General features: G+C 35.4%; 1 protein-coding gene across 2 annotated transcripts in view; it reads left to right on the forward strand.

Moving 5' to 3' along the window:
* The window catches only part of LOC150110719 (uncharacterized), a 487,651-nt gene that overhangs the window by 412,166 nt on the left and 52,773 nt on the right, over positions 1–22,712 (forward strand). For both annotated transcript variants that reach the window (XM_090400398.1, XM_090400407.1), the window contains one exon: positions 16,699–16,873. In XM_090400398.1, coding sequence (XP_090256524.1) covers positions 16,699–16,873 — 175 coding nt within the window. The remainder of the gene's footprint in view (positions 1–16,698; positions 16,874–22,712) is intronic.

The following is a 22,712-nucleotide window of genomic DNA, read 5'->3' on the forward strand; positions in this document are numbered from 1 at the left end:
ATTAAAACTACTCAAAGTTCTTTTAATGAAGCAATTCTTATAACCATTAGATAGAAAGGAAGAAGTTATATATTGTAATTCTTTCTGTAAAAGATCGTCTGAAGAACAAAAGGAGTGGGCCCGATGAACCAGTGTTTTAATAATTCCTGCCTTTTGACTGGGATGGTGATGAGATTCCACATGGATATAATGGCCTGTATAAGTCTTCTTTCTATAAACTGAGAAATGTAGGTTACCATCTGGTTGGCGAAGAATTAGAAGATCTAAAAAGGCTAACTGCTTATTTGATTCTACTTCTAGGGTAAACTTGATCCTAGGATGAAATGCGTTTAACTTAGTGAGAAATTGTTGAAGTTCATCCGAAGAGCCATTCCATACAGCAAAAATGTCATCAACATATCTGAACCAATGAGTAGGTCTGGGAGAAATGTTGTCAAAGATACATTGTTCAAAATGTTCCATACAGAAATTGGAGATAGCAGGAGAAAGAGGATTACCCATTGTTGTTCCTTTTTAAAACTTATAATGAATTTTGTCTGGTGATTTGTTGGTAAAAGAAGTGCTTGAAGAGAATGTGATGTTTTCCTAGTGCCAAGATTAAGGATAATAGTATTGCTATAAGGATGCATAGAGTGAAGGTGAAAGAAATGTTTATTTTGGCTGGTACAAATGATTTAGTAGGTGACAAGTGTGGTATTCAGGATGGCATGAAAGAGTGATGGAGAGTTATGATCACAAATGAGTCAGTGCACAGATTATGCAGGAGGAATGGTGTGTAATTTGTGGATGCGTTTGATAACAGGATGGATTTATATAATGTGGATGGCTTATATTTGAAAGAGTTTGGGATCAGAAGTCTTGAGAAAGTGTTGTCAGTGAGGGTTTGGAAGCGTAGAGTCAGGGAAATTAATTTTTTTTTTTTTTTTTTTTTTGGAGGGGGAGGGATGCAGGTGAGCAGGGTCCAGGTAACATAGAGGTTGATAAGTCAGAGAGTGATCACATGATGCTAAATGTAGCAACCTAGGGTCTTAACTTTAGTGGGCTAAGCAATACAAGGTGTAAGAAAAGTTATATGATGAAGGGAGTATCACAGTTTATGTATCCTAATGCCAGAAGTATTTGGAATAATGGCAATGAGTTTTTGGCATTAGTTAGCTCAGCTTGGCTAAAAGTTAGGCATTAGTGGCACTTGGTTGACTGACAATGATGTAGTCATAGGAATAGAATGCTAAGGATATAGTTTATTCAGAAAGGATAGAAGGAACAGCATTTGGAAGAGGGGGGTTGCTAATTATAGCAGAATGATTTAACCAAAAAGAGTAAAACTATTATCATGAGGACAGGGATTCAGATGGCAGTTCATTTGAGGCTGTCTGGTATGAGATGGAGGCCAACAGGATAAAATATATAATTGGTAACTGCATTAATTCAGGGTGTATAAGGAAGAATGTAGATGACATGCATTAATAAATTACCATGATGAGTGCAGGTTGAGTAATTATTATTGGATTTCAACTTTGGGACATAGATTGGGAGAAGGATAGAGGGAGGGAAGAAAATGGAATTTATATAGCTGCTGAGAGATAATTACCTGAGGCAGCATGTAATGGAAGGATATAGGTTTGAGAGTGCTGGATTCATAATATCAGAGAACTTAACAGTAACCAATCTGGCTAGTTGCCTTCAGTTGGGGAAAGTAATCATATAGGCTTGACTGGGGAGATTGCCAGATATGTGAAAATTTCTGTAAAGATGGGATATATGTGAAATTTCAAAGGAGGTGATTATGACAAACTACGGAGTCAGCTTTCAGCAGTATCATGGAATAAGAAGTTGAAGGGAAAAGTTGTTAGTGGTACATGGGACGTGGTCAAGGAGTGCTTGAAGAAAGTAGTTTTGGACTGTATACCCAGTCAGAAGGATAAATCAGGTTTGATGAATAGCATCATTAAGCAGGAGTTGCAGGCAAAGAAAAAGTTGTGGAGGGAATATAAAGTAAAAGGTGATCAGCATGGCCATGCTGATCATCCTTCTTGCCTGTACAAGGCACTAGCAAGCTGTATGTTCATGCAGTGCCAGATGTGACATTGACTGCTGGAAAAAGTAGTTGAAGAAATGGAGGTGCTTAGAATATTGGTCATGGGATAAGATGGCATATTGGCTTGTGTGTTACAAGAATGTTGAAGGGAATTAACAGTTCCTCTGACCAAACCTCTTAATTTGAGCCTCAGTACTGGGAAGGTGCCAGTGGAGTGGAAAGAAGACAGAATAGTCATACTGCATAAAGGAGGCTCCAAGACAGAAGTAGCAAATTATTAGGCCAATCAGTATCTCATGCATGGTAGTTTAGATAATGGAGAAATTGGCAAAAATTAGAATTCAGGACTAGGTGGATAGGAATATAATACTTTATAAGAGGCAACATGGTTTTGTGGGGGGGGGGGGGTAGAGAAATGGCTACTCGTTGATACTGCTGGATTTTGCAAAGGCATTTGACAGGATTTCACATAGACCTCTATTGTGTGAATTGGAGCAAATGCAGATTGATATGAATCTGGTGATTTGGATTAGAGGGTGACTGATAGACAGATATCAAAAAAAGTAGTTTATGGAGGAATCCAGGAGAAGTCAGGTTACTAGTGATGAACCTTACATCACTGTAAGATTCAGTACTTGGCCTCCGTTGTTTAATTGGCACATCAATGACATAGGAAATGATTTTACAGAAATATTTAATTGTTTGCTGATGATGCAAAACTGAAGAGCAGTAGTAAACAAAGGCAATACAGAGATCATGCAAGATGACAGACTAGTAGCAATATGGACAAAGGTAAATGGCTTCCAGTTTAATGTGATCAAGTGTAAAGGTAATTTTGCACTTTGAAGAAGGCATCACAAGTTTTGTACCATATCGATCGAACTGAACTGCAGAAAACTGATAAGGCCAGAGATTTGAGGGTGATTGTGGATAGGAAGTTGAAGTTTAGAGAGCATATTTGCAAATGTAGCCAGAACAGCACTTCAGGTTATGTGGTTGTTGAAGAACACACTAACAAACAGGGATAATGAAGTTATTGTTCCTCTTTATAAGGCTTTAATAAGACCACATTTGGACTACTTCATGCAGATCTTGTCACCTAGATTCTGGAGAAATTAAGATGCGATGAAGAGGATCCAGAGGTGAGTGACAAGTTTATGAAATGCTCTCTATGAGAATAAATTGAAAGTGTGTAAGATTCAAAAAAACTAGCTGAGAGGCAGAAAAGAGGAGACACGATAGAATCATGTAAGTTATTATGAGGCATTTATAGGATTAACACTGAAGACTTTTGAGTACATGGCAGGAAAGGACAGAACAAAGGATCACCCTTGGAAATTGTGCATTAGCAATGGTGTTAGGACTAGATTTGTTGCTTGGATTGTGGTGAATGGTTGGAATGGGTTGGAAGAGATGATGATAAGTGTTTCGTCGATAAAGGAGTTTAAGGAGTGGATTGGTATAGTGTGAATAACAGCTAATGTGTGAATAATGGGTCTCCCTCAATGAGTCTTCTGATGCCATGGAGATTGCTGTGTAATAATGATAATGAAATTCAAAATTCTTATATTTGTTTAGTTAGCTCTTTTTTTTTTTTTTTTTTTTTTTTTTGCTATCTACGAGGGTGGTCTGAAAAGTTCTCAGCCTAACAATGAAAAAAACGAATTTATGATTTCAAAATTACAGGTAAGCCTCGTATAATGCGGATGTTAGGTTCCACAAAAATACCGCGTTATATAAACCGTGTTATGAGAGACTCAGATCACATAGAAAAAGTAGGGTTAGGTTCTGAAATCGTTTTTTTTTTTTTTTTAAGATTATATAAACAATGACATATCCAACAAATATATATTTTTATTTAATTCAGGTAATTCATAAATTAGGAAAACAAATAAGCTATGAAACAAATACGTAGTATAAAATTATAAAAAATTATGAATTGTACCTAAACTTCATTGCACATAATAAATAAATGTTTTAAGCAAAATAAAATAAAGTGTATATTTTAATCGTCATCACTCTCTTCAAAGCTAACATTTCGTAGATGTTCTTTATTTACGAGTGGCCGGACGTCGTCATCACTTGAAATCTCTTGGACATCATTTGTATAATTCTCATTGCATACTTCGGTTGGTTTAGTTATCAAGAAGTCAGTAATAAGATCTTGCTTACCACTATGCTGCAATTTTTTATTAAGTGCATAACATGGAACTAAACAAATATCCAATTGTCTTGTGAATTTTCCGGAGGGCTATATTGAGAGATCATTATCCATAAAATAACTTTCTTGCCATGTCCAATCCTTCTGCTAATTTCTTTAAACTGAATTCTTTTTAGCAGATTCATCAGAATCTTTGGCAGAACTTTCCCTGCCATTTGGTTTGACGTCATCTATTAATTATACCAGTTCCTCCTCATTTAAATCTATTTCCCCATCAATTAATTCATTAATTTCATTTTCAGCCATATCCCAAAAGCACTCTAAGTGGCCATTACTATAAAAAAAAATTTTTTTTACATAAAAAAAGCATTACATATTGTATGTAACTCACCAAAAAATAAAGTGCTCAGCTTGAGATTAACGCGTTTATTTTTAATGCGCTTTCCTGGCAGAAAACGAAGACAATTTTCAACAATAAATACTTTATACAGTAAATAATTTATGTATATGCGTACTAAAGAATATTACAGGTAACCCTCGTCTAATGTGGATGTTAGGTTCCACAAAAATAACATGTTAAATAAATCGCGTTATGCGAGACTAAGATCACATAGAAAAAATAGGGTTAGGTTCCGAAATCGTTTTTTTTTTTTTTTTTTTTATGATTATATCAACAATGACATATCCAACAAAAAAAATATTTTTATTTAATTCAGGTAATTCATGTAAGTTAAGAAAACAAATAAACTATGAAACAAATACGTAATATAAAATTATAAAAAATTATAAATTGTACCTTATGTAAATTTGCTACTTATAACTACATACATACGTGATACGGGCAGACGCAAATTTAAAGAAGATAAAATTTGATTTTTTATAGCCTTTAAAGGAATGCGGAGAACCGACCAGAGCTTCTGAACTAATGTCCAATCCTCACCTTCTCGTGGTGCAACTTGTTGGGTATCTACCTGGATACTGAACGAACGAGGATGGGCTGGCAATTTGGGATTTAGCCGACCAAATTGTATTCTTATTGGCTTAAACCAATATAGAAAATGATGGTAAAACATGACAAATCATGCCAGCTGGGGCATTGCCCGGTTACACAAAGCCCCTGTTGTTTTCGCCAGGGAACCAGGGCGAACAGCAAAAAGTCACCTACTGGAACAAATCTGAAAGCACATCCCAACTCAATATCACCAAAGTTAAAGATCAGTACTATCACCATAAGAAGCCTGAATGGCAAAGAAATGGAGCTAGCTGAGGAATTAGATAAGTAACAGATCGACATAATAGTCACTGAAACAAAAAAGACAAAAACTGGTGAGATCTTTCTGAGCAATAAATACAAAATGTTATATTCAGGAAATCACAATCAAGTAAAAGAAGGAGTAGCCATAGTATTCAACATAAAATATGAGGATAATCTTCTTGAATGGCAGGCAGTCTCAAGTAGAGTGATGTAGCAAATATATCAGAATAGGGAATTGGACAATGAGACTTATTTGTACCTATGGTCCAACAGAAGGTTCTACTAAGGTAGAAGTGGAGGAATTTTTTGATGGTTTAGGGAAAGCAACTGACACAATGAAAAAGGAAAAGTTGGTCCTTGTTGGGGATCTAAATAGCAGAGTAGGAAATGATTGTCAGACATACAAAAATATTTTGGGAAAATTTGGAGAAAAGAGCAAAGCTAATAATAATGACAAATACCTGTTGGATTTCTGCTCAGGACATGGACTGGTTATTACTAACACCATGTTCCAACATAAAAATGTACACAAATTCACATGGAGAGAAGAGGCAAGGAATAAGAAAAGTCTCATTGACTATGTTATTGTTGATAGTGATGTTTTCTCCCTGGTGCAAGACACCAGAGCTATTTATTCTTGAGATTTAGTCAGATCACTATTTAGTCTTGAGCAGGATAAAATTGAATTTCATATTGAAAAGAATAACATGTAAGAAAATTTTAAAGACAATAAAAGTTGAGCAGCTCTTAGATGTGAACTGTAGAATAAAATACACAAAGATTATTAAAGAAAAAATTAAAGAGTTTGAGAACAGGAACCAAACCTGGGAAATTCAGTAGCAAGCCTTGAAGAAAACCCTGATTGATTCAGCCAGAGAGGCATGTGGTGAAGTTGTCTGCAAGGATAGAAAAATCAGAACTCCATGGTGGACACAGGAAGTTAAAGAGGCAGTGAAGGAAAAGAAGAAAGCATGTCAAAAGTTCCTGGAAAATAAGTCAGCTTTTACTCTTAGAGAATACAGAGACAAATGTAAGAAAGCGAAACACTGTGTAAACTAGCTGAACAAAAGTCATGGGAGGACTTTGGCAAGAACATAGAAAAAAAATATATCAAAAAGGAGTTAAGATATTCTGGAGGTTATTGAAGAAGCTTAGAAATGGAGGAAAGGGTGCTGTAAAAGGAGTTAGAGATGATAAAGGTGACATGAAAACAGTAGAAAATTATATCCTTTAAGTATGGAGTAATTACTTCAAAAAATTGCTAAATGAAACAAGCAGTGATAGCACAGCGGTAAAAAACACTCAACAGGAATACATATTCATACTTGAAGTAGAAAAGCCATCAAAGGCCTGAAATGTGGAAATGCAGCAGGAGTAGATGATATTTGACCAGAAATGCGGAAGTATGGTGGTATAAAAGTCGTACAGTGGCTGCACTGCATAGTTCAGAAAGCCTGGACAACTGGACGAATTCCCGATGATTGGAGTAGAGCTCTACTAGTACCCACATATAAAAAGGGAAATAAAACTGAATGTGAGAATTACAGATGTATTTACCTACTGAGTGTTCCTCGCAAGATCTATGCAAGTATACTTGAGAAATGTTTGAGAAGAATTGTGGAAGAAAAGTTGTGTAAAGAACAAGCTGGATTCAAGCCAAATAGAGGCTGTCAGGATTAGATATTCACGTTTCGACAAATAGTTGAGAAATCATGGGAATATAACAAAGATCTGTAAGTTTTGTAGATCTGGAAAAGGCATATGACAGGGTGCCAAAAGAGAAGCTGTTCGAAGTGCTACAGCTGTGTGGTGTCAATGGAGCATTATATCAAGCAATACTTTGTCTTTATTTGAGTTGTAAGTCAGCAGTTAGAATTGAAGGGAGTACAGGAAGGTGGTTTAATGTTAAATCTGGTGTCAGACAGGGATATATATTATCCCCCTCTGTTATTCATTATCTATATGGATCACATTATGAAGGAAAGTGGTATGAAACAAGATATCAGAATTGGAGATGTTAATGTCAGCTCTTTGCTTTATGCGGACGATGATATACTTCTAAATAAATCCGCTACTAGTTTGCAAGATTCCCTGACTAAATTGAATAACTGTTGTAATAGATATGGTATGAATACCAGCAATAAAAATCAAAGACAATGAAAATAGGTAGAATTGTTGAAAATGTCAACTGTGTTGTGAACACCGTTGACATTTTACTTGTTCCACAGGTCCCCTGTGGAACAAGTAAAACATTTCAGCTACTTAGGCACAATTTTTCTGAAGATGGTAAATTAAATATGGAAATAGACAACAGAATCAACAAAGCTGGTATGATAGGAATTCAATTGAATAAATTCATATGGAATAAGAGAGAAATTTGTCGGAACACTAAATTATCTGTATACAAGACAGTGTTCCAACCAGTTTTAACTTATGGATCTGAGAGCTGGGTCAGAAGTAAAACACTTGACCAAAGACTAAAGACTGCAGATATGAGAGTCCTGAGAAAGATTAGAGGCGTGAACAGATGGCATCAATGGCAATATCATATTAAAAACGAGGATATTAGGAAAGAACTTGACATTATCATCATCCAGGAATGCGTTAGCAGAGCTAATCTCAGGTGGTATGGTCATTTAAAAGAATGGGTGAGGAAAGATTAGCAAAACAAGTGTTCTCTGCCAGGTTGACAGGAAAATGACCCAGAGGAAGACCAAGATATAGGTGTATTGATACGGTACAATGTGCCTTAGACGATAGAAATATAAGATCTGATAATGATAATATTGGAGTCTTGACAAGTAACAGACTGATTTGGAGGAAAATTGTAGATAGGAAGTTAGTAATGATGTAATTTTTTCATGTAGTACTATCATATCCTGTACACCCCTTCAGGGTACATGTCAGGAATTTGATAATGATGATGAAAATTTGATTTTTAAGTCATGCTTTGAAAAATATATGAAAAGATAAAGGGTTACTACAGTTTGTAGACCATCTTATATCGAAGCCGCTTTGTATAAGTACCGCGTTCAACAAGAGTTACTGCAATTTGTAGACCGCGTTGTATAAGTACCGCATTATACGGGGGTTACCTGTGTTTTTATTTTTCAACATAATCTCCCTTAAGATTATACATTTATTCCGGTGATGCGCCAGCACCATTATCCCGTCCCCTGAAGTGGTTCTCAGTGAGATCTGCAAAATATCCCTCTGCAATCACCTCTTGATTTGAAGAAAAACACTGACCAGCGAGGAAGAGTTTTAGTTTTGGGAAGAGATAGAAGTCAGAGGGAGCCAAATCTGGGGAGTAGAGTGGATGTTCCAACAATTCATATTGCAGATCCCTTAATTTTCCCCTTTGTGGGCAGATGCATTGTCCTGATGAAAGATGATTTTTTCATTCTGCAAATTGGGTCTTTTCTCACGAATTTTTCATTTAGTCTGGTTAACAGATTGGAATAATATTCCCCAGTTATTGTTTTACTCTTTTCAAGATAATTAATAAACAAAATTCCTTTAGCATCCGAAAACACTGATGCCATGACCTTTCCTGCTCTTGGAACTGATTTTGTTTTCTTTGGTGCTGAACAACCGGCTTCTGTCCACTGTTTTGACTGCTGTTTGGATTCTGGTGTGTAATGGTGAATCCAAGTCACATCCATAGTAATAAATCGGCTCACAAAATCAGTTTTATTCTTGTTAAAACGCTCCAAGCACTGTTTAGAGATTTTCGTTCAAGTGCATTTTTGATCTGATGTGAGCAAGCACAGCACCCGTCTTGCGCAAAGCTTTTTCATATGCAATTCTTCATGCAAAATATATTCTGCACGTTCTTTTGAAATACCTATAGTCTCAGCAATTTCACACACTTTGACTCGCCGGTCATCCAATACGATATTGTGCACTTGATTGATGATTTCTGGTGTTGTTACACTTTTTAGACGTCCTTCACGTGGATCGTCTTCAAGGCTAGTACTGCCACTTTTAAACTCGGCAGCCCATTTTGTCAAAAACAGAGGAGAAGAGTGCCCATAAACTTTTATGAACTTTAAATGAATTTCTTTTGGCATTAAATCTTCCTTTATAAAGAATTTTATAACCACATGATACTCAATTTTATCCATTTCAAAGGATACAGACAACACTTTTGCTTCAGACAGCTGTATAAAACAAACTACTCGATAGAATGACTTGCAATTTCACATGGACGCTTATGGCAGATGTACCAACTTAGAAAAAAAAAATCTTGCCGATAGTGATGTCATCTATGGTCGAGGCTGAGAACGTTTCAGACCACCCTCGTATGTTTATGTCTTCTATTACTCTCTAGTACAATCTTTCAGCCAAGTGTGCCCCTACTATTTGTGCTATGTATGTATGTTCTGAACTAACTTATGAACTCTGATTAAGTCTCCTCTTTATCTCCTACTAACACGATAAATCAATTCTCAAAACTATTGTGATGGTATCCTCTATGCCAAGGGTCTTCAATGCATGGGCCGCTGGCCACAGGGGACCTGCAGAGCTCTTTACCTACTTAACATTAAAACGTGATTAAATAAAACGTAATTTCAATGAAGCCCGTGGGCCACTATGTATACTGCGGATTTAGAATAGTAAGATGCCTTTCAGATTCACATGGAATGCTGTGTATGTGATACTTTACATAAAATTCTATAAAAATAAATATTAAATAGACATGCTTCTTCAGCCATCTACCAGCGCCAAGTGGTACTTAATGTATTAACGTCGCAGGTAGATGGCTGAAGCAGTAGTTCGTTCGAGTATGCTGTCTAATGCCTTTGAGATACATCTCGAAGGTTCTCGATACTTCGTTATTTTCATATAAATACAAGAGGATCTCATCCACAGTCAGTCTTGAACATTGTGATATTCATGTATAAGCACACCCAGGTTTGCCGTGTCAGCCATAGCCTATTATGATTTTATATTGCCAGACTTTTTCATTAGTGTGAGACATATTCAATGGATAATAACCGTTACACAGCCATTTTGGATAATTTTTTTGGGTTCACCTTCCATTACTATGGCGTCTACAAGTAAAAAGCATAAATCGAGTGATTCTTGTCGGATTTTTAATGAAAAGTGGACCAATTTGTACTTTTTTGTGCCGATCAACGATAAGCCAGTGTATTTAATTTGTCGTGAGTCACAAAAACTGCACTATGAGACAATGCATGCATCCAATTTCGATCACCTTCAAGGGCGGCTTTGTGTGAACAAAAAATAAACCGTCTCCAAATTGATTTAAAATGCTAGCAGGGTACGTTTAAGAGGCAGAGGTAAGAGAGCGAAGCGTGTGTCAAAGTAAGTTATGTAATACCTGAAAAAATTGCTAAAAAATCAAAAGCCTTTTTGGATGGCGAGTTTGTGAAAATGTGTCTCATCACTGCTGGGGATATTTTGTGTCCAAATAATAAGGAAGTGTTTAAAAAACCGAGTTTGTCTGGAGTGACTGTAGCATGATGTGTCGAAGAACTTGCCAATGACATTAAAGGAACTTTAAAAAAACAGTCGTCCGAATTTACGTCATATTCACTTGCTTTAGATGAGAGCACAGATGTGAAGGATATAGCCCAACTGGCTATCTTTGTCCATGGCACTGATCAGCAATTCAATGCGACAGAAGAACTTCTAGTGCTCGTACTTATGAAGGGAATGACGAAAGGCACTGATATTCTTGAAGCTGCCAAGAAAACATTCTAGTGTTTTGACCTCAGCTTAACCAACCTCGAGGGTGTGGTAACAGATGGTGTCCCTGCTATGGTGGGAAAGAATGAAGGGTTTGTTGTGCTGTTACAGAAAGAACCGGAACTAGAAGGAAAAGTTTTCATCCATTACCACTGTTTAATCCACCAGTACAATTTCTGCACGAAAACTATTGGATTTGAGAAATGTCATGAAAGTTATTGTGACTGTCGTCAACATTATTAGGGAAAGAGGAGTGAATCATCATCAATTCCAAGAGTTTTTGACCGAAGAGTGTGAAGCGGATCACGGCGATGTAGTTTATTATAGTGATGTGCATTGGTTGACCAGGCGGAAGGTTCTTAAAAGCGTCTTTGACTTAAGGAGCAAAATACAGCAGTTCATGCAAACCAAGGGGAATCCGATTGTGGAATTTAATGATCCAATGTGGATGACAGACTTTGCCTTTGTGACCGACATCTCGTTGCATATGAATGACCTAAATATGCGGTTACAATTCCAAAGATTAAGTGGTGCACACTCTGTTTGATCACATCAAACAGAGTGTGCACAGAGTTTGAGTTTGACCACAAAACCTTTTGTGGTCAAGCTCAAACTTTGGGAGGCACAACTCCCAAAAAAAGACTTAACTCATTTTCAGCTTCTCGCTGAGTTCAACTGTTCGTCTCTTGATGAATAAGCTATAAAATTAGCCGTGTTGCAAAATGAGTTCGAAGAGAGATTTAGTGATTTTTGTAACCAACAGTCTTCTTTAGATTTCTTTTCAATGCCAATCAGTTTAATGCTGCCGAAATGCCAAGCTCAGTACAAATGGAGCTGCTTGAACTCCAAAACAACTCTTTGAGAGAAAAATTAATTAATGTGCCCTTGCTTACATTTTACAAAGACTACATTTCTGAGGGTGCATTCCCTAATCTCTGTCGGCATTGAGTTTGACCACAAAACCTTTTGTGGTCAAGCTCAAACTTTGGGAGGCACAACTCCCAAAAAAAGACTTAACTCATTTTCAGCTTCTCGCTGAGTTCAACTGTTCGTCTCTTGATGAATAAGCTATAAAATTAGCCGTGTTGCAAAATGAGTTCGAAGAGAGATTTAGTGATTTTTGTAACCAACAGTCTTCTTTAGATTTCTTTTCAATGCCAATCAGTTTAATGCTGCCGAAATGCCAAGCTCAGTACAAATGGAGCTGCTTGAACTCCAAAACAACTCTTTGAGAGAAAAATTAATTAATGTGCCCTTGCTTACATTTTACAAAGACTACATTTCTGAGGGTGCATTCCCTAATCTCTGTCGGCATGCTTTGAAGATGTGTGCTTTGTTAGGAAGCACATACTTATGTGAGCGGTTCTTCTCCAGAATGAAACATGTGAAGTCCAAGACAAGAACTCAGATTACGAACTAACATCTCAAGAATACTCTGTGCATAGCGTCTTCCAACATTGATGCCAACATCGACAAGCTGGTCAAGGAAAAACATTGCCAAGTTGCCCATTGACATTGTAAAAATTGAATGTTTTCTTCATTAAATTATTTTTTTTTTTTGCAAGTATTGATTGTATTTACTTATCATGAACCAGACTCCTACCTACACTCTTAAAGCTGAGTTTTTTTATTTTTATAGGATTTTATGTCAAGTATCAAGTGCACAGCGTTTCTTGTGAATCTGGAAACCATCTTATGATTCTAAATACTGCAGTATAGCTTAGTGACCTGCAGGCTTCATTGAAATTTTTAATGCGGCCCGCACTGTCTGAAAGGCTGAAGACCCCTGCTCTATACATTTAATGAATCTTCTCTAAATACTTAGTCTCTTGAATCCATCATGAAAAATCTTGCTGAATGATGTTGCAAATCATAACCCAATACTATCCTAATCAAATACTTGTAGAAGAGTATAGTTAATTTCCTTTCTTAGTTAAATCATAAAATCTGCCGAGTTTGCTAGTTGTCTTTACTAGTATGATTCCTGAACTTAAATTCTGTATCTACCAAAATATCCAAATCCTTATATTCATTAATTTCTGTCTTTTCCGTTCAATTTATTATCATCATCAGACCTCCATGGATCCAAAACACACACACACACACACACTCTCTCTCTCTTCATCATACTATGTCTTAAATGCATTCATTGTCTTTGCATTCACCACACTCTCAGGCAGTACATTCCAATCTCTCTATGCGGAAAACCTACTCCTCACTACCTCCTGCTTATCCAGCTTCTAGAAATTACCTCCTTCTGTCTCCTCCATTCTAAGAAAAACCCTATCCACATTAATATGATAATAATCCAATATCAGCTTATGTATCTCAGTCATATCCTCTCCCACACTCTCCTCCTATTTGTAGTGTGCTAGATTCTACAGATTGTATTCCCATCAATCTGTCTTTGTACGATGTGATGTGATGTGGCAGCACCATCATCCATAAAAATGAATTCTTCACCTACAACACCATGAAACAACCAAACATGACATTGAAGAACTTCATTGCAATATCTTTCACCAGTCATAGTCCCTTTTACCAGCACTCATAGAGAAGTGCATCCATTTAGCATAATGCCTCCCCCACACTATGACCCCAGCACTGCTTTATCTATCCCTCTCAAGAACAAAAACATTCTCGTAATGGCATGCAGTACCACTTTCATACCAGCTCAAGTGTCATCTAGAATCGGAGGAAAGACTAAAATGACTCTCATCTCTAAAGAGGACATTAGCCTATTGGTGCCTTCTGTGTCCAATTTTTATGGATAGAACACCACTGAAACATGCTCTATGATGAGCTGTGGATAAAGGGATGCAGACTAAAGGGCATATAGGCATATTTATCACAGACATCTTTCCACAGTTTGTCGAGATACCGCACATCTGTGCTTGAATGAAGCTAACCTGACATAGTGCATCGATTACGTTTTGCTGTTGTAACCAAAAATCTGTCTTCATGCTCCATGGTAAAGCAAGGGCGATGACCTCTTAGCGAACATCTGATACACAATCCATTGGCTTAAAACACTGCCCAGAGCTTGGATACAACATTATGTGAGATTCCAAACTCTCTGGCAATATTGGTAATTCTGCAGCCTTCTTGAAGCTTTCCAATAATTCTTCCCTGCATGAAATCATCTAGATCATGTCTTTGAGACATTACAAAACATCCAAGTTTGCTTCCTTTGCAAATTGTGTTTGAGCTTCCTCAAACACAATTTGCTTATCGCAGTTTTTTGCCTTTTATCCTGTTGAGTGTTACTATTTAACCCTTTGTATGTGATTCAAAAATTTGAATGTACTTTTTACTCGAAATTGTTAGCTATAAATGCCATTGTTAAACTTTGATTAAACAGAATTCCTAAAAAATTCTGAATGTATCACAGTTTAACAAGAGAAAAAAAAGGGGGGGGGTGGAAGAAAAAAAAAGGAGGTGGGGGAAAATTTCCTTAGAAAAATGCTTGCTTCTGAGTGTGTACTTCTACTTTATAAATAAAGGAAGGAAAGGGAGTTATTTGAAGGGACGAAGGCTGGCAATTGTCGGATGAAAGGCTGAAACAAAGGTTCATTCTCCTGATTATATGAAGGAAGAGTCAACTTCCCGCCTGGTCCGGATACAGCAGAAGGGTGTTAGCCATACCAGAGTGGTGCAAGCAGTTCACAAGGATTGAAAGAATACTTCCACTATGAGTGCCAACCAGTCTGAGCAGTAGGACACACGATTCAGCCAGAAGTCATCAGGGAACTACAAAATACTGTGTGAAAGCCTTGGTGAATGGTATCGCTACAATTTCTTTATCCTTTTATGTGTGTGTGGGTTTCAAACTTGTTATAGGAAGGGTCCAGAGACATTGGGGAACGTGTGTTTCTGATAACGGGAAAGTTTCATGCTAGGACAGTAGCATGCTAAGAAAAGGAATGCTTGATATATCCTACAGAGAACTTGGTAAATGAATTACGAACTGGCTATGGCATTGCATAAGGTGTAAGAGAGAGAGAGAGAGAGAGTTTTAGTTGATATATCATGATGTGTTATTAACGTTGAATGAATGAGTATATCATTGAAATAATGGAAGAAAGTGTAGTATTGATTTGTGGGGAATAATTGTTTCCCAAAGAAGAAAAATTTGTCTATGTGCAGACTGTAGAAATTTGCCACATGAATGGACCTATGTGCTAATTTTAACTAATAATGATGTTCTTGTATAAGGAATAATTAGTGCTTAGTATGAATTTTATATGAGTTGTAAATTATATTTGTGTGTCAATTAAATCCATGTTAAATTTTGAGAATTTGTGTTTTCTGCATGATAGAATCCGTTGGACCGCCTACGAAAAGATTAGCATACAAACCTAGGCGGGAAACAAAAGGGTTAGGAGGTTTTAGGCCACGATTGCAGTCCATAGAGTTAATATTGTAGATCTCTGGAATCATCTCCTGATTAAGACTTCCCAACTTAATATAATTACCTTAGGTGGCACAGTATAAAATAAATATTCCTAAAGTTATAGGAGATGTAATTCCACAGAAGTATCCATGCAGAGTTACCTTTATTCAGGGACAACCCTTATGCTTGGAGGTACCACGTGACTCTTTTGGACAATTTTCTGAGTTCTAAATGTAAATGTTAGTGTAAAGAAAAAACGGGGCCACAACACCATAAAGCTGATTCATCTGAATTTGCAGTTGTAATATTCAGAAATAGTGTTTGTCCTTAGGTTTTGGACACCAGTGCACTTCTTAGTTCTCTTATCATACCCTCACAGTTAGCTTCCTTTTTTTTTCCCGATGTTTTCTAATTATCATTTCTTCCATTAGCTTTAATCACTTTTCCAAGATCAACTGTCACAGAAAGGTTACAGTTAATTAAAATAGTCCACTAATTCCTTTTGTTATGAAATCAAAGATCCTGTGCCTCAGATGGGTTCACAAACATGTTGTTTTAGAGAACTATCACAGAGTTGCTCAAAAATTTACCATCTACTGGATTATCAATGCTTTCATTCTTCTGTTCATTATCTCCTATATTAAAAGACCTTTTTAACAATATTTTGTTTTTCCCTATATTTTAAAGTAACAGGTCCCCAATATTATCTCTGCTTCCTTAGCCAGAGAAATACAGTATTGTTTAAACTCCTCAATTCTTGTCTTATGCATTGTTGATCTCATTGTCTAAATTTTCCCTAATAAGCAGTAACATGCTCCCCATAGGTAATTAAGATGACATCTTAATTACCTATGGGGAGTATTAGGTGTATTAGGTAATTAAGATGACATCTTAATTACCTAATACACTTCAATATCAAGATCATCATTAGACCAAGACTCAGAAATCTCTACTATATGTAGCTTAATTTCTTTAGTTAATAATTGAAACCATGTGTACTTGTTCATTAAGTTTTGTACATTAGTGTATAAGAACATAATACCATTCCAAGTACACTTTAAGTGATAAAAATACCAAGAAATAAACGAGTTTTGTAAATCTGTTTTGCTGAAAGAAATCACTTTCTTACTTTTCAGGTTGTGGGAAGAGCAGTAGGACAAGCTAACCCAACCCTTCAGACAAGCACACAACCTATACAGAATTCATCACCAGTTGTAACCACTGCCATTACTGACCTTGGAACAAGCACATATTCTCTTTTTAATTCACCTTGGCCATCTGGACTAACTATGACAAGACCAAACAAAGAAGGTGAGTGATAGATATTCAAATAGTTAAATGCTAAATTTGTTAATCATCTTTCATTAAAATATTGGTGTAATGTAAAAGTGCATATCATATTTTATGTTTTCAAAAATAATTTCTATTATATTAATTTAAGTATCATATGTAAGTGTTGGATTCTGATTATGTAGAGATTAAAGTAATTATTACTTGCTTCAGAATCCAACATGATCTTCCATCACAAAGGCTACAATTGTAAATATTATTTAATGTAAACAACTTATTTTAAAATTGAATATTCATATAACTACCTTAATTTTGTCTAATATTTGATTATTTAATCAAAGATATATGTATGAATAATGAAAAGACTGTATTAAATATTAATAAGTTATTTTATTTATTGTTATGTCAATATTATAGGAATTTGTATCTGATAAATTAACTGCGCATTAATTGAAATATAAATATTCTTTATTTATTCCCGTTTGTGAAAGTTTAACGTTATGCAATAGCTCAATTTTATTATATTTTGTTTTGTTGTCATGGAAACGTATGTAAGTGAGCGAGCACGTTTTGGAACACCACGTGAGGTTTATTGAAAAGAGTTTTAGAAAGAAATGACGTGAGCAATTTAGGGGGAAAAACAGATATATAAGCGACGAACGCTGGAATTATTAATTAGAGTTTAGAGATTTATTAGGGAGAGAAGGATTGGCATTAGGTTGGAATCGGGCATTCGGCAATCACAGTGCGATAATAGCGAGTCGACAAGTCACTCAAGCAACTAAATAAAGTCTACAAGTTGAGAAGAAGTTAGCTAATAAGTTTCTGAATAACAAATAAAGCAACGGAAGATAGCTGAGTGACTACTGAATGACTAGCGATATTTTAGTTGAGATTTATTTTCAGGGCCGACCTTTCAAGGACACGCTGAAACGTGAAGCATAGTAAGAAGTAACTAGAGAATAAATAGAGGCAACAGGGTTGTGTTTAATAATAGCGGTGTTTAGAATTATAGTGCCTAAAGAATTATTTGAATGCCAGAGGAATGAACATCTGTACATATAAAACCCCAAGTTAAAGAATTATTGTGTATTGCCCTAATTTAAGAGTAATCAGTAGTGCTTCATATAAGAACATCTGATTATATGTATTGTGCCCGTAAATTAATTCAGTTAATGCTAGATTTATTTTAATGAGTGCTGTTTATTGTTAAAAGTGTTTACAGTTATAAAAAGTGTTTGTGTGTATGTTGATGAAGGAAGAAGCTTAACGGTAAGATTATTCCAACTTTAATATTTCTGTTCAGAGAAGTGTGTGAGTTTCATCTTAGAATTCCCTGATGTTAACAGTAACTATCGCGGAGAATTAAAAAAGTGTAAAATTAAAAGTGTCTGTTTATGAAGAGGTATTACTACAAAATTTTATTGTATTTGGAACTTAAGGAACTGTGAAGAGACTGTGATATAGAGATAACAGATTTATCTTGTCAGAGTTTGATTGTACTTATCGGAGAAGCTGAAGTGATTGTGATATCTTAATTACTGATTTGAAGTTAAGTGTAAAATTTATAATTTTAAAATTAAATGTTTGTTTTTGTTAATGAAAAGTTGTATTTTGCCTGAATCTCTTTTACTGCAACATTCATAAAATATTCGAACCAAAGCGGGAAAATTAAGTAAGTTAAATATACTCAGCCAGTATATATAATAACATCATATAAAAGAGGATACTTGTGAGTTGGTTTTTCTTCAATTCTTGAACTAATTCAGATATAGAGTGGCGCAGTCTATAAATATAAATTTTCCCTATATTGAATTAGAAATCAACTAGCAACTTATAATTTTGTTTAAGAACATCATAGTGACTAACATGTTGGATCCAAAGTATAAATTAAGAAGTAGGATCCAACAAAATGGTGCAGTCGACAGGATTTGAATTCACTAATAAAGATTGTAATATTAAGTATTAACATTTGTAATAGTAAAAAGAATTTAAAGATAAATTAAGTGAATCAAGTGAATTGGTTGTAAACTAGAATCAGGCAAACAGAGAAATTATTTTAGGATTCTATTTTTTTTTAAAGTTATTGTTAATAGAGTAATATGGCTGTTTCATCTAGTTCTAAAATGGAAGATAGTGAATTTTTTCGTACAGTAAACCCACAACAGATTTTTCCCCAGTTTTCAGGTGAAGAATCAGATAATGTACTGTTTTTTTTTACTTATGTTGAAAAACTTAGAGAAATAGCTAATTGGACAGATTTTCAACTGTTAATTTTACTCAGAAGCAAATTAATTGGCAAGGCAAAAACTTTTTTGTACTCATCTCCAGTGCTAAAAGAAACATTAGATTATCAAAAATTTAAAGACAATCTTATTTCTCAGTTCTCAAAATTAAGAAGTATAGGCCCAAATTTATGGAAGTTACAGAAAGTCTTACAAAAAGATAAAGAGACTGTTACTGATTTTCACAATCGTTTGTTGACACACTAGCCAACAGTTTAAATGTGACTAATGAGGATAAACCACACTTAGATTGGGCTGTATTCCAACAATTTAGACAAGGTGTTAGGCAAGAATTAAGAGAAACATCCTATAAGAAGAAAATTTCCACCTTAGAAGAGTGTCTCAAAAGTGTCAAGGAAAAAGAACAAATGTTAGGAGACCTTTATCCCTCACCCAGTGTAGGTCTTGTTAATGTTGTAAATAAGACTGGTTGTTCCTTGAACCAATCTGAAGTTGAAAAGAAAAATAAGGATGAAAAAGGAAATGGAAAGAATATTGGAGAAAGTTCAAGTAGTATTAATTGCATAACTGAAAGTAAAGAACAATTTGACAAAAGGCTGATGACAGAAGTGAAAACTCTAATTCACCAGGAAGTAAATAAGTTAAATCAGCCAATAATGGATAGTCTTAATAAGGTTGTGAGACAATTATCAGCTATCACTTTGAAGTCTCAAGAAAACCAAAACCCCACAACTGATAAAATTAATGAGATAATTAAACATGAAGTGGAAAAACAAAGTCAACCCATTTTAACTAGTCTAGATAAGGTAATTGAAGGGCTAGATAATGTTAAACAACAGATGTCTATTATCCCTCAATCTAAGACAGAGACAAAACAAAGAGATCCTCCAAAATGTTATAATTGCAACAAAGTTGGACATTATGCCAGGAATTGTTTCCATAACAAGGAAAACTACTCTGATAGCAGATGGGACTCAAAATTTGGATACATACCCTACAGAAGAAATAATAGAATTCAGAAACACCAAGCACTTAATGAAAGAATGATGAGAATTAGAGGAGATATCCTGGGCTCTAAATGTGACATCTTATTAGATACAGGATGCAATGCCTCTACCATCAGAATGGATTATTTCTTAACCTTAAAGAACAAATTATGGAAAAGCACTGCCAAGCTGAGAGAACCTGTAAGAATTAATACTATCTCTGACTCAAGCTTCATGGCATATGAGAAACTTCATGCAAGGATTTACTTACCAGAATTTGGACTGTGTGTGTGGCAAGATTTACTTGTTGTCCCCACGACATCCAACTTAAGCTCCCACATTATTTTAGGAACAAACTTCTTAGCAAGGTATCAATTCTCCTGTAATTTTTCTAAGAGGGAAGTATCCCTGATGAACAAGAAGAGATATACCAGAAGAAATGGAAATCATGATTATGATAGGACTAGACACCAGACAAAGCAGTTTAAATTGCCATATGAATTGGGACCATCTACTAAAGAAAAGTCATCTGTAAGTCAATTAACTAAAAAAGATGGTGATGTGAATTCTGATGTGCTATGTCAGATTGAAACACTACAAGATACTAATGAGCCATCACAACAACAAATATCCATGCCTAATTCAGATGTTGGCACTAATAAACAACAAATAGTTAAAGTAAATTTTGTCAAGGTAACTCCCTTAAGTAGTAAAATTAGAAATTTGGAAAATCAGTGGAGATACAAAAGAATGAGTGATCACAAAAGAAGGACTAAAAGAACAGATTACCAAGATGGTAGACAACTGAGGCTAGAAGTTAGTGACGGAGAACAGAACCTCTGCCCTAAAAGGACATTACCACTTTATAAGTGTGGCAATCAAAATTCTCCCTATGATAAAATCAACAAGAACTTAAGTGGAGAAGTTCAGAAAGGTAAATACATAGACTGTAATAAAAAATGTAATCATGTTCAAACTAAGTGTTGTTTAAACCTTGAAGGAAGATAAGAAGCCAGTTTTCTCCACTTGTGAGTCTAGTGTGAAAAATTTTTCTTTAAAGAAAAATTTTTCAAAGGAAGAGTAAGCCTGACAAGACCAAACAAAGAAGGTGAGTGATAGATATTCAAATAGTTAAATGCTAAATTTGTTAATCATCTTTCATTAAAATATTGGTGTAATGTAAAAGTGCATATCATATTTTATGTTTTCAAAAATAATTTCTATTATATTAGTTTAAGTATCATATGTAACGATCTGTGTTTTGTGTTAGTCACAGATCACACTATGTAAGATGATTCTGTGATTGTTTGTGGAAAAGAGAAATGATATGGATGTGAGTGAATTACAATGGAAGCTAACAGCAGATTTATCACTAAAAAACACATGTACTAACCACAGTGATAAGTTTTAATATGTAAATATTTCATCCCAAGTATCTTGGGACATCCTCAGTACAGTAATTCAAACAATACTAGGAATAACATACAGTTAGGGCACATGATTACAATGGAATCTCAGTATGCTTGCAGTAACATGTTATAGTAAAATTAAAATATAACTGAACAAAAAAAAAATTTTTTTTTTAAATAACATATATAAAAAGACTATTTTACAAAATTTTGTATGACAATTTCCCATACTTTAGGAATAGTAAGAACATCGTTGCGGTTTAAATTTGATCTGTGTAGTAGGGCTTCAGCACTTTCTTTATATAAATTCATGTTTATATAAAGATCTATGTAAAAGTTTTGACTTTTCCCAATGGATCCTATGGTTTGGGTTTTCAACTCCGTGTTGAGAGAGACCAGATTTCTGCATTTTGAAAAGACGAATGTGGTTTTGATGTTCCGAGATGCGTTTCTGAACAGATCTACCTGTCTATCCAAAGTAAGACAAATTCCAGGAGCATGGGATCTCATAAATGTCAGGTAACATCCGAGGTGAGAGTTTGTCCTTAGGAGAAGGTAACATAATATAATAAATTTAGTTTAATCCTTTATCCAAGTGTGAGCAAACAACAAGGTTTGCGCCTGAAAGTATCTTCAGGATTAGGGTAAGGTGGTACAACACCAGGGCAACTCCTTGCAAAGGTGGAACAAGCTACCAACACTCCTATCTCAGTATCTCCCATAATGCAAAACACATCTCCTTGTGGATATGTCTAATGTTATGCATTAAGGGAAGGGCCACTACCCAGACTAGTTTCAACCTTTATTGAGGTCTCTTCGGTGGGAGCCAGGCCCAAGTGGCGATACAGGCAGAAGCATTAGCAAGGTCATCTCTACCTATAGAAGTTGCCAAATGGTGTGCCACCCTTTTTTAATAAATTACTCTGGATTTAGAGAAAGATGTTGAAAGTTTATTTTTCACTTGGTTAGAGTATAATAAATTTAGTTTAATCCTTTATCCAAGTGTGAGCAAACAACAAGGTTTGCATAACTGAAAGTTTCTTCAGGACTAGGGTAAGGTGGTACAACACCCAGACCCTAGTCCTGAAGATACTTTCAGGTGCAAACCTAGTTGTTTGCTCAAACTTGGATAAAGGATTAAACTAAATTTATTATACTCTAATCAAGTGAAAAATAAACTTTCAGCAGAAGGTAACAATTTATAGATCTGGTTGATGGG

This window comes from Typopeltis vanoorti, chromosome 1 (assembly GCF_054136105.1).
Source record: "Typopeltis vanoorti isolate ZY-2024b chromosome 1, IOZ_Tvanoo_1.0, whole genome shotgun sequence".
NCBI lineage: Eukaryota > Metazoa > Arthropoda > Arachnida > Uropygi > Thelyphonidae > Typopeltis > Typopeltis vanoorti.